Below are 16,359 nucleotides of genomic sequence, written 5' to 3'. Positions count from 1 at the left end.
TCACGTCGCAGAGCTCCACGTAACCGTGTCCCTCGGGCACCAGTATGTACATTGTTTCACGTCGCAGAGCTCCACGTAACCGTATCCCTCGGGCACCAGTATGTCCATTGTTTCACGTCGCAGAGCTCCACGTAACCGTGTCCCTCGGGCACCAGTATGTCCATTGTTTCATGTCCCAGAGCTCCACGTAACCGTGTCCCTCGGGCACCAGTATGTTCATTGTTTCACATCGCAGAGCTCCACGTAACCGTGTCCCTCGGGCACCAGTATGTGCATTGTTTCACGTCGCAGAGCTCCACGTAACCGTGTCCCTCGGGCACCAGTATGCCCAGTGTTTCATGTCCCAGAGCTCCATGTAACCGTGTCCCTCGGGCACCAGTATGTCCATTGTTTCAAGCCGCAGAGCTCCACGTAACCGTGTCCCTCGGGCACCAGTATGTTCATTGTTTCACGCCGCAGAGCTCCACGTAACCGTGTCCCTCGGGCACCAGTATGTTCATTGTTTCATGTTGCAGAGCTCCACGTAACCGTGTCCCTCGGGCACCAGTATGTACATTGTTTCACGCCGCAGAGCTCCACGTAACCGTGTCCCTCGGGCACCGGTATGTCCATTGTTTCATGTCCCAGAGCTCCACGTAACCGTGTCCCTCGGGCACCAGTATGTTCATTGTTTCACGTCGCAGAGCTCCACGTAACTGCGGCCCTCGGGCACCAGTATGTTCATTGTTTCATGTCGCACAGCTCCACGTAACCGTGTCCCTCGGGCACCAGTATGTCCATTGTTTCACGTCGCAGAGCTCCACGTAACCGTGTCCCTCGGGCACCAGTATGTTCATTGTTTCATGTCGCAGAGCTCCACGTAACCGTGTCCCTCAGGCACCAGTATGTTCATTGTTTCATGTCGCAGAGCTCCACGTAACCGTGTCCCTCGGGCACCAGTATGTTTATTCTTTCATGTCGCAGAGCTGCACGTAACCGTGTTCCTCGGGCACCGGTATGTTCATTGTTTCATGTCCCAGAGCTCCACGTAACCGTGTCCCTCGGGCACCAGTATGTTCATTGTTTCATGTCGCAGAGCTCCACGTAACAGTGTCCCTCGGGCACCAGTATGTTCATTGTTTCACGTCGCAGAGCTCCACGTAACCGTGTCCCTCGGGCACCAGTATGTCGATTGTTTCACTTCGCAGAGCTCCACGTAACTGTGTCCCTCGGGCACCAGTATGTTCATTGTTTCACGTCGCAGAGCTCCACGTAACCGTGTCCCTCAGGCACCAGTATGTTCATTGTTTCATGTCCCAGAGCTCCACGTAACCGTGTCCCTCGGGCACCAGTATGTCCATTGTTTCAAGCCGCAGAGCTCCACGTAACCGTGTCCCTCGGGCACCAGTATGTCCATTGTTTCAAGCCGCAGAGCTCCACGTAACCGTGTCCCTCAGGCACCGGTATGTTCATTGTTTCATGCCGCAGAGCTCCACGTAACCGTGTCCCTCAGGCACCAGTATGTCCATTGTTTCATGTCTCAGAGCTCCACGTAACCGTGTCCCTCGGGCACCAGTATGTTCATTGTTTCATGCCGCAGAGCTCCATGTAACCGTGTCCCTCAGGCACCAGTATGTTCATTGTTTCATGCCGCAGAGCTCCACGTAACCGTGTCCCTCAGGCACCAGTATGTTCATTGTTTCATGCCGCAGAGCTCCACGTAACCGTGTCCCTCGGGCACCAGTATGTCCATTGTTTCACGTCTCAGAGCTCCATGTAACCGTGTCCCTCGGGCACCAGTATGTTCATTGTTTCAAGTCGCAGAGCTCCATGTAACCGTGTCCCTCAGGCACCAGTATGTTCATTGTTTCATGTCCCAGAGCTCCACGTAACCGTGTCCCTCGGGCACCAGTATGTTCATTGTTTCATGTCGCAGAGCTCCACGTAACCGTGTCCCTCGGGCACCAGTATGTCCATTGTTTCATGTCGCAGAGCTCCACGTAACCGTGTCCCTCGGGCCCCAGTATGTTCATTGTTTCATGTCGCAGAGCTCCACGTAACCGTGTCCCTCGGGCACCAGTATGTCCATTGTTTCATGTCGCAGAGCTCCACGTAACCGTGTCCCTCGGGCACCAGTATGTCCATTGTTTCATGTCGCAGAGCTCCACGTAACTGCGGCCCTCGGGCACCAGTATGTCCATTGTTTCACGTCGCAGAGCTCCACGTAACTGCGGCCCTCGGGCACCAGTATGTCCATTGTTTCACGTCGCAGAGCTCCACGTAACCGTGTCCCTCGGGCACCAGTATGTCCATTGTTTCATGTCGCAGAGCTCCACGTAACCGTGTCCCTCGGGCACCAGTATGTTCATTGTTTCATGTCGCAGAGCTCCACGTAACCGTGTCCCTCGGGCACCAGTATGTCCATTGTTTCATGTCCCAGAGCTCCACGTAACCGTGTCCCTCGGGCACCAGTATGTTCATTGTTTCACGTCGCAGAGCTCCACGTAACTGCGGCCCTCGGGCACCAGTATGTCCATTGTTTCATGTCCCAGAGCTCCACGTAACCGTGTCCCTCGGGCACCAGTATGTCCATTGTTTCATGTCGCAGAGCTCCATGTAACCGTGTCCCTCGGGCACCAGTATGTTCATTGTTTCATGTCGCAGAGCTCCACGTAACCGTGTCCCTCGGGTACCAGTATGTCCATTGTTTCATGTCGTAGAGCTCCACGTAACCGTGTCCCTCGGGCGCCAGTATGTCCATTGTTTCATGTCCCAGAGCTCCACGTAACCGTGTCCCTCGGGCACAAGTATGTTCATTGTTTCATGTCGCAGAGCTCCACGTAACCGTGTCCCTCGGACACAAGTATGTCGATTGTTTCACATCGCAGAGCTCCACGTAACCGTGTCCCTCGAGCACCAGTATGTTCATTGTTTCATGTCGCAGAGCTCCACGTAACCGTGTCCCTCGGGCACAAGTATGTCGATTGTTTCACATCGCAGAGCTCCACGTAACCGTGTCCCTCGGGCACCAGTATGTTCATTGTTTCATGTCGCAGAGCTCCACGTAACCGTGTCCCTCGGGCACAAGTATGTCGATTGTTTCACATCGCAGAGCTCCACGTAACCGTGTCCCTCGGGCTCCAGTATGTGCATTGTTTCACGTTGCAGAGCTCCACGTAACCGTGTCCCTCGGGCACCAGTATGTCCATTGTTTCACGTCGCAGAGCTCCACGTAACCGTGTCCCTCGGGCACCAGTATGCCCATTGTTTCATGTCCCAGAGCTCCACGTAACCGTGTCCCTCGGGCACCAGTATGTTCATTGTTTCATGTCGCAGAGCTCCACGTAACAGTGTCCCTCGGGCACCAGTATGTCCATTGTATCATGTCCCAGAGCTCCACGTAACAGTGCCCCTCGGACACCGGTATGTCCATTGTTTCACGTCGCAGAGCTCCACGTAACCGTGTCCCTCGGGCCCCAGTATGTTCATTGTTTCATGTCGCAGAGCTCCACGTAACCGTGTCCCTCGGGCACCAGTATGTCCATTGTTTCATGTCGCAGAGCTCCACGTAACCGTGTCCCTCGGGCACCAGTATGTCCATTGTATCATGTCCCAGAGCTCCACGTAACAGTGCCCCTCGGACACCGGTATGTCCATTGTTTCACGTCGCAGAGCTCTACGTAACCGTGTCCCTCGGGCCCCAGTATGTTCATTGTTTCAAGTCGCAGAGCTCCACGTAACAGTGTCCCTCAGGCACCAGTATGTTCATTGTTTCATGTCGCAGAGCTCCACGTAACCGTGTCCCTCGGGCACCAGTATGTCCATTGTTTCATGTCGCAGAGCTCCACGTAACAGTGTCCCTCGGGCACCAGTATGTCCATTGTTTCATGTCCCAGAGCTCCACGTAACCGTGTCCCTCGGGCACCAGTATGTGCATTGTTTCATGTCCCAGAGCTCCACGTAACCGTGTCCCTCGGGCGCCAGTATGTGCATTGTTTCACGTCGCAGAGCTCCACGTAACCGTGTCCCTCAGGCACCAGTATGTCCATTGTTTCACGTCGCAGAGCTCCACGTAACCGTGTCCCTCGGGCACCAGTATGTGCATTGTTTCACGTCGCAGAGCTCCACGTAACCGTGTCCCTCGGGCACCAGTATGTGCATTGTTTCACGTCGCAGAGCTCCACGTAACCGTGTCCCTCGGGCACCAGTATGTCCATTGTTTCACATCGCAGAGCTCCACGTAACTGCGGCCCTCGGGCACCAGTATGTCCATTGTTTCACGTCGCAGAGCTCCACGTAACCGTGTCCCTCGGGCACCAGTATGTTCATTGTTTCACGTCGCAGAGCTCCACGTAACTGCGGCCCTCGGGCACCAGTATGTCCATTGTTTCACGTCGCAGAGCTCCACGTAACCGTGTCCCTCGGGCACCAGTATGTCCATTGTTTCATGTCCCAGAGCTCCACGTAACAGTGCCCCTCGGACACCAGTATGTTCATTGTTTCATGTCCCAGAGCTCCACGTAACCGTGTCCCTCGGGCGCCAGTATGTCCATTGTTTCACGTCGCAGAGCTCCACGTAACCGTGTCCCTCGGGCACCAGTATGTTCATTGTTTCACGTCGCAGAGCTCCACGTAACTGCGGCCCTCGGGCACCAGTATGTCCATTGTTTCACGTCGCAGAGCTCCACGTAACCGTGTCCCTCGGGCACCAGTATGTCCATTGTTTCATGTCCCAGAGCTCCACGTAACAGTGCCCCTCGGACACCAGTATGTTCATTGTTTCATGTCCCAGAGCTCCACGTAACCGTGTCCCTCGGGCGCCAGTATGTCCATTGTTTCACGTCGCAGAGCTCCACGTAACCGTGTCCCTCGGGCACCAGTATGTTCATTGTTTCACGTCGCAGAGCTCCACGTAACCGTGTCCCTCGGGCACCAGTATGTCCATTGTTTCACGTCGCAGAGCTCCACGTAACCGTGTCCCTCGGGCACCAGTATGTTCATTGTTTCAAGACGCAGAGCTCCACGTAACCATCTCCCTCGGGCACCAGTATGTCCATTGTTTCATGTCCCAGAGCTCCACGTAACTGTGTCCCTCGGGCACCAGTATGTTCATTGTTTCATGTCGCAGAGCTCCACGTAACCGTGTCCCTCGGGCACCAGTATGTTCATTGTTTCATGTCGCAGAGCTCCACGTAACCGTGTCCCTCGGGCACCAGTATGTCCATTGTTTCATGTCCCAGAGCTCCACGTAACCGTGTCCCTCGGGCACCAGTATGTTCATTGTTTCATGTCCCAGAGCTCCACGTAACCGTGTCCCTCGGGCACAAGTATGTCGATTGTTTCACATCGCAGAACTCCACGTAACCGTGTCCCTCGGGCACCAGTATGTGCATTGTTTCACGTCGCAGAGCTCCACGTAACCGTGTCCCTCGGGCACCAGTATGTCCATTGTTTCACGTCGCAGAGCTCCACGTAACCGTGTCCCTCGTGCACCAGTATGTTCATTGTTTCATGTCGCAGAGCTCCACGTAACCGTGTCCCTCGGGCACAAGTATGTCGATTGTTTCACATCGCAGAGCTCCACGTAACCGTGTCCCTCGAGCACCAGTATGTTCATTGTTTCATGTCGCAGAGCTCCACGTAACCGTGTCCCTCGGGCACAAGTATGTCGATTGTTTCACATCGCAGCGCTCCACGTAACCGTGTCCCTCGGGCACCAGTATGTGCATTGTTTCACGTCGCAGAGCTCCACGTAACCGTTTCCCTCGGGCACCAGTATGTTCATTGTTTCATGTCCCAGAGCTCCACGTAACCGTGTCCCTCGGACACCGGTATGTTCATTGTTTCATGTCCCAGAGCTCCACGTAACCGTTTCCCTCGGGCACCAGTATGTCCATTGTTTCACGTCGCAGAGCTCCACGTAACCGTGTCCCTCGGGCACCAGTATGTTCATTGTTTCACGTCGCAGAGCTCCACGTAACCGTGTCCCTCAGGCACCAGTATGTCCATTGTTTCAAGCCGCAGAGCTCCACGTAACCGTGTCCCTCGGGCACCAGTATGTCCATTGTTTCATGTCGCAGAGCTCCACGTAACCGTGTCCCTCAGGCACCAGTATGTCCATTGTTTCAAGTCGCAGAGCTCCACGTAACCGTGTCCCTTGGGTACCAGTATGTTCATTGTTTAATGTCCCAGAGCTCCACGTAACCGTGTCCCTCAGGCACCAGTATGTCCATTGTTTCAAGCCGCAGAGCTCCACGTAACCGTGTCCCTCGGGCACCAGTATGTCCATTGTTTCATGTCGCAGAGCTCCACGTAACCGTGTCCCTCAGGCACCAGTATGTTCATTGTTTCAAGTCGTAGAGCTCCACGTAACTGCGGCCCTCGGGTACCAGTATGTCCATTGTTTCACGCCGCAGAGCTCCACGTAACCGTGTCCCTCGGGTACCAGTATGTTCATTGTTTCATGTCGCAGAGCTCCACGTAACAGTGTCCCTCGGGCACCAGTATGTCCATTGTTTCATGTCCCAGAGCTCCACGTAACAGTGCCCCTCGGACACCGGTATGTCCATTGTTTCACGTCGCAGAGCTCCACGTAACCGTGTCCCTCGGGCCCCAGTATGTTCATTGTTTCATGTCGCAGAGCTCCACGTAACCGTGTCCCTCGGGCACCATTATGTCCATTGTTTCATGTCGCAGAGCTCCACGTAACAGTGTCCCTCGGGCACCAGTATGTCCATTGTTTCATGTCACAGAGCTCCACGTAACCGTGTCCCTCGGGCACCAGTATGTTCATTGTTTCATGTCCCAGAGCTCCACGTAACCGTGTCCCTCGGGCGCCAGTATGTCCATTGTTTCACGTCGCAGAGCTCCACGTAACCGTGTCCCTCGGGCACCAGTATGTCCATTGTTTCACGTCGCAGAGCTCCACGTAACCGTGTCCCTCGGGCACCAGTATGTTCATTGCTTCACGTCGCAGAGCTCCACGTAACCGTGTCCCTCGGGCACCAGTATGTCCATTGTTTCACGTCGCAGAGCTCCACGTAACCTTGTCCCTCGGGCACCAGTATGTCCATTGTTTCAGGTCCCAGAGCTCCACGTAACCGTGTCCCTCGGGCACCAGTATGTTTATTGTTTCATGTCGCAGAGCTGCACGTAACAGTGTCCCTCGGGCACCGGTATGTTCATTGTTTCATGTCGCAGAGCTCCACGTAACGGTGTCCCTCGGGCACCAGTATGTCCATTGTTTCACGTCGCAGAGCTCCACGTAACCGTGTCCCTCGGGCACCAGTATGTTCATTGTTTCAAGTTGCAGAGCTCCACGTAACCGTGTCCCTCGGGCACAAGTATGTCGATTGTTTCACATCGCAGAGCTCCACGTAACCGTGTCCCTCGGGCACCAGTATGTGCATTGTTTCACGTCGCAGAGCTCCACGTAACCGTGTCCCTCGGGCACCAGTATGTCCATTGTTTCACGTCGCAGAGCTCCACGTAACAGTGCCCCTCGGACACCGGTATGTCCATTGTTTCATGTCGCAGAGCTCCACGTAACCGTGTCCCTCGGGCGCCAGTATGTCCATTGTTTCACGTCGCAGAGCTCCACGTAACCGTGTCCCTCGGGCCCCAGTATGTTCATTGTTTCATGTCGCAGAGCTCCACGTAACCGTGTCCCTCGGGCACCAGTATGTCCATTGTTTCATGTCGCAGAGCTCCACGTAACAGTGTCCCTCGGGCACCAGTATGTCCATTGTTTCATGTCCCAGAGCTCCACGTAACCGTGTCCCTCGGGCACCAGTATGTTCATTGTTTCAGGTCCCAGAGCTGCACGTAACCGTGTCCCTCGGGCGCCAGTATGTCCATTGTTTCACGTCGCAGAGCTCCACGTAACCGTGTCCCTCGGGCACCGGTATGTCCATTGTTTCACGTCGCAGAGCTCCACGTAACCGTGTCCCTCGGGCACCAGTATGTTCATTGTTTCACGTCGCAGAGCTCCACGTAACCGTATCCCTCGGGCACCAGTATGTCCATTGTTTCACGTCGCAGAGCTCCACGTAACCGTGTCCCTCGGGCACCAGTATGTTCATTGTTTCATGTCCCAGAGCTCCACGTAACCGTGTCCCTCGGGCACCAGTATGTCCATTGTTTCATGTCCCAGAGCTCCACGTAACCGTGTCCCTCGGGCACCAGTATGTTCATTGTTTCACATCGCAGAGCTCCACGTAACCGTGTCCCTCGGGCACCAGTATGTGCATTGTTTCACGTCGCAGAGCTCCACGTAACCGTGTCCCTCGGGCACCAGTATGCCCAGTGTTTCATGTCCCAGAGCTCCATGTAACCGTGTCCCTCGGGCACCAGTATGTCCATTGTTTCAAGCCGCAGAGCTCCACGTAACCGTGTCCCTCGGGCACCAGTATGTTCATTGTTTCACGCCGCAGAGCTCCACGTAACCGTGTCCCTCGGGCACCAGTATGTTCATTGTTTCATGTTGCAGAGCTCCACGTAACCGTGTCCCTCGGGCACCAGTATGTACATTGTTTCACGCCGCAGAGCTCCACGTAACCGTGTCCCTCGGGCACCAGTATGTTCATTGTTTCAAGTCGCAGAGCTCCACGTAACAGTGTCCCTCGGGCACCAGTATGTCCATTGTTTCATGTCCCAGAGCTCCACGTAACAGTGCCCCTCGGACACCGGTATGTCCATTGTTTCACGTCGCAGAGCTCCACGTAACCGTGTCCCTCGGGCACCAGTATGTTCATTGTTTCACGTCGCAGAGCTCCACGTAACCGTGTCCCTCGGGCACCAGTATGTCCATTGTTTCACGTCGCAGAGCTCCACGTAACCGTGTCCCTCGGGCACCAGCATGTCCATTGTTTCATGTCCCAGAGCTCCACGTAACCGTGTCACTCGGGCACCAGCATGTCCATTGTTTCATGTCCCAGAGCTCCACGTAACCGTGTCCCTCGGGCACCAGTATGTCCATTGTTTCAAGCCGCAGAGCTCCACGTAACCGTGTCCCTTGGGCACCAGTATGTTCATTGTTTCATGTCGCAGAGCTCCACGTAACCGTGTCCCTCAGGCACCAGTATGTTCATTGTTTCACGTCGCAGAGCTCCACGTAACTGTGTCCCTCGGGCACCAGTATGTTCATTGTTTCATGTTGCAGAGCTCCACGTAACCGTGTCCCTCAGGCACCAGTATGTTCATTGTTTCATGTCGCAGAGCTCCACGTAACCGTGTCCCTCGGGCACCAGTATGTTCATTGTTTCATGTCCCAGAGCTCCACGTAACCGTGTCCCTCAGGCACCAGTATGTTCATTGTTTCACGTCGCATAGCTCCACGTAACTGCGGCCCTCGGGCACCAGTATGTTCATTGTTTCATGTTGCAGAGCTCCACGTAACCGTGTCCCTCAGGCACCAGTATGTTCATTGTTTCATGTCCCAGAGCTCCACGTAACAGTGTCCCTCGGTCCCCGGTAGGTTCATTGTTTCATGTCGCAGAGCTCCACGTAACCGTGTCCCTCGGGCACCAGTATGTCCGTTGTTTCACGTCGCAGAGCTCCACGTAACCGTGTCCCTCGGGCCCCAGTAGGTTCATTGTTTCATGTCGCAGAGCTCCACATAACCGTGTCCCTCGGGCACCAGTATGTCCATTGTTTCATGTCGCAGAGCTCCACGTAACCGTGTCCCTCGGGCGCCAGTATGTCCATTGTTTCACGTCGCAGAGCTCCACGTAACCATGTCCCTCGGGCACCAGTATGTTCATTGTTTCATGTCGCAGAGCTGTGTTAGTGGGAGGCACAAGAGATTCTGCAGATGCTGGAAACCTTGAGCAGTAAACAAAAACTTAGCAAATCAATCAGCATCTCTGGAGAGGAATAAACAGTAAGCAATTCGGTTCAGTTGACAAAGGCTCTCAACCTGAAACATCAACTGTTTATTCCCCTCTGTAGATGGGAAATCAGGCTTTTTTCGCAGGATGTGGAAAATAGCACCCTGATGAGTTTGCAGGAGTACCAAAAAACAAACCTTTTGAGTCAAATGCCAAACCATCAGCATTTCTGAATAATTTATTTATCTTGTTTAGAGTGTTACGTACCTCGTAACGGGTTTAAAACCCCCCCAGCAGAAATGGACACACCTAGAGTCTGAGTCTTCCATTATAAACTATTTTATTAGTAACTAGGTGAATAAGTAATATAAAACAAGGTAAGGTAAACAGGTTAGCAAGGTATATGCATATACATATAAGAGTAAATAAGGTTCCCAAGGTTTCCCCAGCTCAGATGGTATAGGTCGGGGGTCGGCAACCTGCGGCTCCGGAGCCGCATGCAGCTCTTTCATCTCTGTGCTGCGGCTCCCCGTGGCTTTGGAAAATAAATGGTCAGTATTTAATTAAAATGTATTTTATGTTAGTTTGTTAGTTTTTGAAATGTAATTCTAAATTTGAAGATTATGGTGATCTTGTATAATCTAAATAAGACGTTGTGGCGATCCATTTCCTGACACATCCGAACCGGCTCACAATTAGCCAGCGTTCAGGCTAAGGGAGATAGCCTACGGGGGTTTGTGAGTACGTGTCTTTTGGAGCATCTGTGCCCATGGGCGGGCGGGTTGAGGGAGGCTTAAAAGCAAGGCTGTTTAGTTCGAATAAAGCTATCTTTGACTGCAGTTTACTGACTGCGTGTAGCACACCGCTACAACGTGTTTTTATCGCTGGCTGTCCAGAGGGGAGGTGCTGAAACGCTTTGTCGCGTGTCTGGAAGAAGTGAAAACTTTCCTGGGCAGCAAAGGGCTCAACTTTCCTGAGCTGGAACAGCCAGAGTGGCTGGAAAAGCTACACTTCATGGTAGACATGACAGCGCACCTGAACACAGCTCTTCAGGGGAAAGGACGTACAGCCCTGCACATGTTGGAGGATGTTTTGGCATTCGAGCGCAAGTTGACAGTGCTTGCCAGAGATTTACAGAAAGGCACATTGTCTCACTTCCCCAATTTGAGAGAGTTCAAACAAGGTCACGACATGATAAATTCAGAGTATTTACATTCTGCAATCATCGCAATGCAAACGTAGTTTGGGAAACGCTTCTGTGAGTTCAGAGAGGAAAAAAAACACATTATCCTTCCCGGTCACTCCGCTAAGCATCGATCCATCCCTACTGAATACGACTGCATTGGCAGGTGTGAGTCAACCTGATCTTGAGATGGAACTGGCCGACATCGCCGACAAAGACATATGGGTGTCCAAGTTTAGACGCTTGACAGCAGACCTTGAAGATGTTGCCCGTCAGAAGGCCGTTCTTGCTCAGAATCACAAACGGAGTGATATTGAAAACCTCCCCTAACCGGACAAACTTGTGTTCGAAACATGGAATGCTATCCCCGACATTTATGTAAACATTATGCACTTGGAGTCCTGTCGATCTTTGGAACCACATATGAACGTGAGCAGGTGTTCTCCAACATGAACTTTATTAAAAACAAACACTGCGCACGCCTCACAGATGACAGCTTGCGATCCTGTGTAAAGATGAAGGTGACGTCATACAGCCCTAATGTGCAGACGTTGTTCGCTGAGGTCCAGGAGCAGAAATCCCATTAACCAAGTATGATAAATATTTTAATTGCCTATTATTTTACATATATTCATATGTTTTCATTGTTCAGTGAAATAGTCCTTTTATTTTTCAGGTTGACAGCTGGCTGACGTTATTTTTGGTTTGCTGCTGGCGGACAATTTAAGTTTGGCGTTTTTCATAAATACAAGAAGGACTCAAATAGACGTTGAGTATTTTACTTAAAAGTAACCTTCAACCCAACGTCTTTTTTTCGGAGTTCAAAATGTTTTTGTTGCATGAAATGTAATGTAATTTCATTTTCTCTGCAGGAGTTCATCGATTTCATAAATGCAACACATTATGGTTTATTTATACATAGCATAAAGGCAAAAAAAAACCGTTGTATGCAGTGTTATTTCATTTTAAATGTCAAACGGGTTTTGTGGCTCCCAGTGTTTTCTTTTCTGTGGGAAACGGGTCCAAATGGCTCTTGCAGTGGTAAAGGTTGCTGACCCCTGGTATAGGTGATACAGTCTCACGGTGGGATGGTAAGTAATCAGTTCAGTTCTGGAATTTGATTTGAGTAGAGTTGGAGAGGGAGGGGGAGGGAGGGAGAGAGAGAGAGACTTCCAAATGCCGAAACCGATCCTCCACGTCATCCTGCTCCCGAAACTTATCTAAAGTCACCAACTTGTGACCACAGAAAGGTGGCTGTTTCCACGGTAACACTATCACCCCAGGCCAGGGTTTAAACACACTGACTGCATTCCACTGGTCACTCCTTTGTCCACATTGTGAGCAAAAGCCCCATCCTTGTGGGCACACACAGCTCACCAGTGTCTGCCTTGCCTCTGGCGTAGTGTGTCTTGTGTGTCTGATTAAAAAGTCGACTGACCTTGCATATATCTCCAAGTGCTGAACACCAGCTGTCCATTGTATAGCTCTGCCTTGCAGCTTCCAAGTCAACTCAGACTTTCTCCCTCTCTCCCTGCTGCTGAATTAGCACACAAGCTGTTCGCTCCCTCTCTCTCGTTTAAAGAAACAGTCCACTTTAGAAGAACCCTTCAGATCTCGTCACAAGAGCTAAGCATGGTAACACACACCATTCAATTGCGATCGATGAACGTATGTCTTTGGAGTGTGGGTGGAACCCGGAAGAAAGCCACGCAGTCACAGGGAACGTGCAGACTCCCTGCTGAGGGAATTCAACGCGGGCTGCTGGAAACTCACTGCCCAGATAGTGGGCTTTCAGGTTTCCGGTACTTGAAAGAAGTTTAACAGTGCTCCTTGGGCAAGGGGGACGAAAGAGACCAATACAGCTTGTTGAATCCTCCAAGATGCAACAAAACACAAGACAAAAAAACAGCTGATAATAACAACGGATATCCCCACAGAAACGTGAGACCAAAGGAGAATCTCTCACAGCCCCCACCTCCCGGGCCTTTTATTGTTCCCACCAGCTGTTTGTGGACAATGTATTCCAAATCCTAATCGTAAATATGAGATTCTGCAGATGCTGGAAATCCAGAGCAGCATTCACAAAATGCTGGGGCATCTCAGTAGTTCCAGCAGCATCTATGGAGTGGAATAAACTGATTTATTCAGCTGCGACTTTTTATCAGGATTGGTGTTGAAGAGTCACAGCCCAATACATCGACTGTTTATTCCTCTCCTTAGTTGCTTCCCGAATTGCTGAGTTCCTTCAGCATTTCGTAATGCTCCAAATCCTAATCAGTATTGATGCACCATCAATAACTCTCAGAGACGAGAGGCAAGATATAGGCTTTTATTGACTGGAAGAAAGAACAAGCAGCAATTGACCACCATACTACATCCTGGAGACTGAGGGCAGGGCTCAGGCCTAATCACCTTTATATCGGGGTCTGTGGGAGGAGCCACAGGAGCAGTCAGCGGGGGGTGGGGGGGGGCGTGTCCAGACAGGTATATGTAGTTCACCACAAGTACTGCTTTAAAAAAAGGTATCTTGGCAACCTCTTTAAATCTGTACAATCTGGTTATCATTCAAAAGTAAAAATCGTGTTAACTCATTTCTGACAACTGAAGTCCTCTTGGCTGTCTTTCTCCTTAAGAGACGAACCCTTGGATTCTTCAGTTTATCCATTGAACTCAAACCCCTTTATCCCTGAAACCATTCAGTAAATCTCTTCTGTGTTTTCATACTTTGTTTTATATGGTAAAGCTTTGCCTCATACAGGACCCATGTCTTCTATTAAATGTTGCACCAATTTATAAAGGTAACGACCTGGTAATCAGTCGCTGAGAAAAAGGGGTAAGAGGCACAGGCGGTGAACAGCTGGCAGCTTTTCCCCAGGGCAGCAGCGGAGTGATTGGAGTAAAGTGTGGAGGGGATGTCAGAAGTAATTTTTTAAACAGTGACAGGAGTGTGGAATGTGTTAGTAGGGGCGTTGGTAGAGACACATACATTTGGGACATTGAAAAGATTCTTAGCCACATGGATGATAGAAAAATGGAGGGCTGGGGAGAGTTGGATTAATCTCGGAGTCGGTTAAAATATCGGCACAACATCGTGTGTTGAAGTGCCTGTAATGTGCTATGTTCTAAAGCATTTTTGCACACCATAAATGAACAAACCGAATAGCTGTGTGGCCTATTTCTGCTCCTGTCTTATAGTCTTGTAACAAAAAGAAATTCAGGGATTCAGTGACTCAGATACTTTGTTTCTGTGCTCTTGTCTCTTGAGTTTTGAACAACTGCTGACATCGAATACTTTTGCCTAGAGTCGAACCTGGTCCATTTTGCTGCCCAGCAGTCCCAGACGGCCAACCACTATGACCAGTTGATGGATAAGCTGCAGACGGTTACTGTGGTGGTGCACGTGCTCGCCCAGCTGGAGAAAGGAGTGAACCAGAGACTGAACAGCTTCCTCCAGTGGACAGATACGCAGCCACGTGCATTTGTACCAGGGTGCTGTCCCCCTACTCGGATACAGTTAAATTTTAACATTACAGAGTTCAAACAAAACTGTTGGAAATTTGAAAGACAAGCATAATAGCTAAAAGTGTGCAGTGGTCCCTCCCGGTGGTGGGGGGGAGAAGGTGAGAAAATGGGTTTCAAGGAACAAAGAAACTGTCTGGGGATAGGGATGGAATGAAGTGTAGTTTGATGATGTCATAGAGATGGTAATAACGGCTTGTTAAATATGACTGAGCAAATCAGGCAGTATCTATGGAGGGAAATAAACAGTCGACAGTTTGAGCTGAAACCCTTCAGTCCTGGTACTGCCTCCATAGATGCTGCCTGACTTGCTGAGTTCCTCCAGCATTTCATGCATGTTGCTAAAGATTTCCAGCATCTGAGAAATCTCTTGTTTTTGGTAAATGTGGCCTTTTTTTTTTGCAAGGTAAAGTAGAGGGAGCTGAGTGAGAGTAGGAGAAACTAAGATGGAACAAGCTCTTCCAGCTGCACTGCCCAGCAAATCCCTAATTTAACCCTCGCCTAAACACATTATAATGACCAATTAACCTACCAACTGGCATGTCTTTAGACTGGGAGGGAACCAGAGCACCCGGAGGAAATCCATGTGGCCACAGAGGACGTTTAAACTCCTTGCAGACACAACATGAACAATCTATATTAACAGAAAAATGTGCTTTTGTAGCGGTGTGCTACACGCAGCGCTAAAATTACGACACGGAGTCGGTAACTGCAGTCGAAGGAAAAACTTTATTCGAACTCCTCAGCCTCACTTTTAAGCCTCCCTCAACCTGTTGAGGGAACACAGGAACTATAATGGATTGGAGACCAAAAGAGTCGAGATGTTGGTGGAATTTAATATGGTCTTCAGATTACCCAATTTGTATTGTCTGCTGGACTGGTGGTTATTGCGAATTGACTGAAATATAGAATGTGTAATCTAGAATATGTAATGTTGGAGCTTCACAAAGCACTGGTGAGGCCTCACTTGGTCCTGCGAACAGTTTTCAGTCTCAATTACACTGATATCAGGAATGACAAGGTTACCATCTGAAGGATGTTTGACGGCTCTGGGCCTGTACGTGCTGAAATTCAGAAGAATGGTGCTGGGGTGGGGCAGGGGGCGAAATCTCATTGAAATCTATTAAATGCAGAAAGGCCTTGATAATGGATGTGGAGAGGATGTTTCCTCTGGTGGGGGAGTCTATGACCAGAAGACTCAGCCTCAGAATAGAGGGGCATCTATTTAAAACAAAGATGAGGAATTTCTTGAGTCAGAGGGTAGTGAATCTGTGGAATCTGTTGCCAAAGGCGGCTGTGTTGGCAAAGTCATGGGGTATATTTAGGGTGGAGGTTGATAAGTTATTGATTAGTCAGGGCATGAATGTATACAGGGAGAAGGCAGGAGACTGGGGCTGAGAGGAAAATGGATTAGCCACGACAGAGCAGACTCAATGGGCCACATGGCCTAATTCTGCTCCTATATCTTATGGTCTATGGAATTTTCTATACTGGGGTAACTCATAACTTGATGTTCACGGGGGGAAACCTACATGTGATCTACACCTCCGTTGTACACGTCAGTTACTTCCTGACCTCTGCCCTCATCATGGCATTTCTGCAAACTCCAGGCTTCTCCCGAGCAGTGTTATTGGTCTTGGTTGTGCTGAATGCCTTGTCCGAGTTCAACGGCTGCATTTCCTTGGACTTCAATCTGTTCCTGACCTTGACGGAGGCTGGTAAGTGAAGATTAATGCTCATTGACAAATGGTGTGAAGATTGAAAATTGACTTAGTTCTTGCATTTTTTGTTTTGAATTGTTAACTGATCCTGACCTATTCACTGAGCACATCTTCTTTAAAAAAAAAATCT

General features: G+C 50.6%; 1 protein-coding gene across 9 annotated transcripts in view; it reads left to right on the top strand.

Annotated features, from left to right (window-relative positions):
* The window catches only part of bmb (brambleberry), a 103,009-nt gene that overhangs the window by 70,437 nt on the left and 16,213 nt on the right, over positions 1-16,359 (top strand). For 7 of the 9 annotated variants that reach the window (XR_009512559.1, XM_059971686.1, XM_059971689.1 and 4 more), the window contains one exon: positions 14,292-14,478. Coding sequence is in view for 8 of the 9 variants with exons in the window: in XM_059971686.1 (XP_059827669.1) it covers positions 14,292-14,478 (187 nt within the window). In the remaining variant the exon portion in view is untranslated. Of the gene's footprint in view, positions 1-14,291; positions 14,479-16,118; positions 16,227-16,359 lie in introns of all 9 variants that reach the window. The other 2 variants (XM_059971692.1, XM_059971690.1) reach the window with 1 other exon arrangement.

This window comes from Hypanus sabinus, chromosome 6 (assembly GCF_030144855.1).
Source record: "Hypanus sabinus isolate sHypSab1 chromosome 6, sHypSab1.hap1, whole genome shotgun sequence".
Lineage (NCBI taxonomy): Eukaryota > Metazoa > Chordata > Chondrichthyes > Myliobatiformes > Dasyatidae > Hypanus > Hypanus sabinus.
This window is presented reverse-complemented; position numbering and strand designations above follow the sequence as displayed.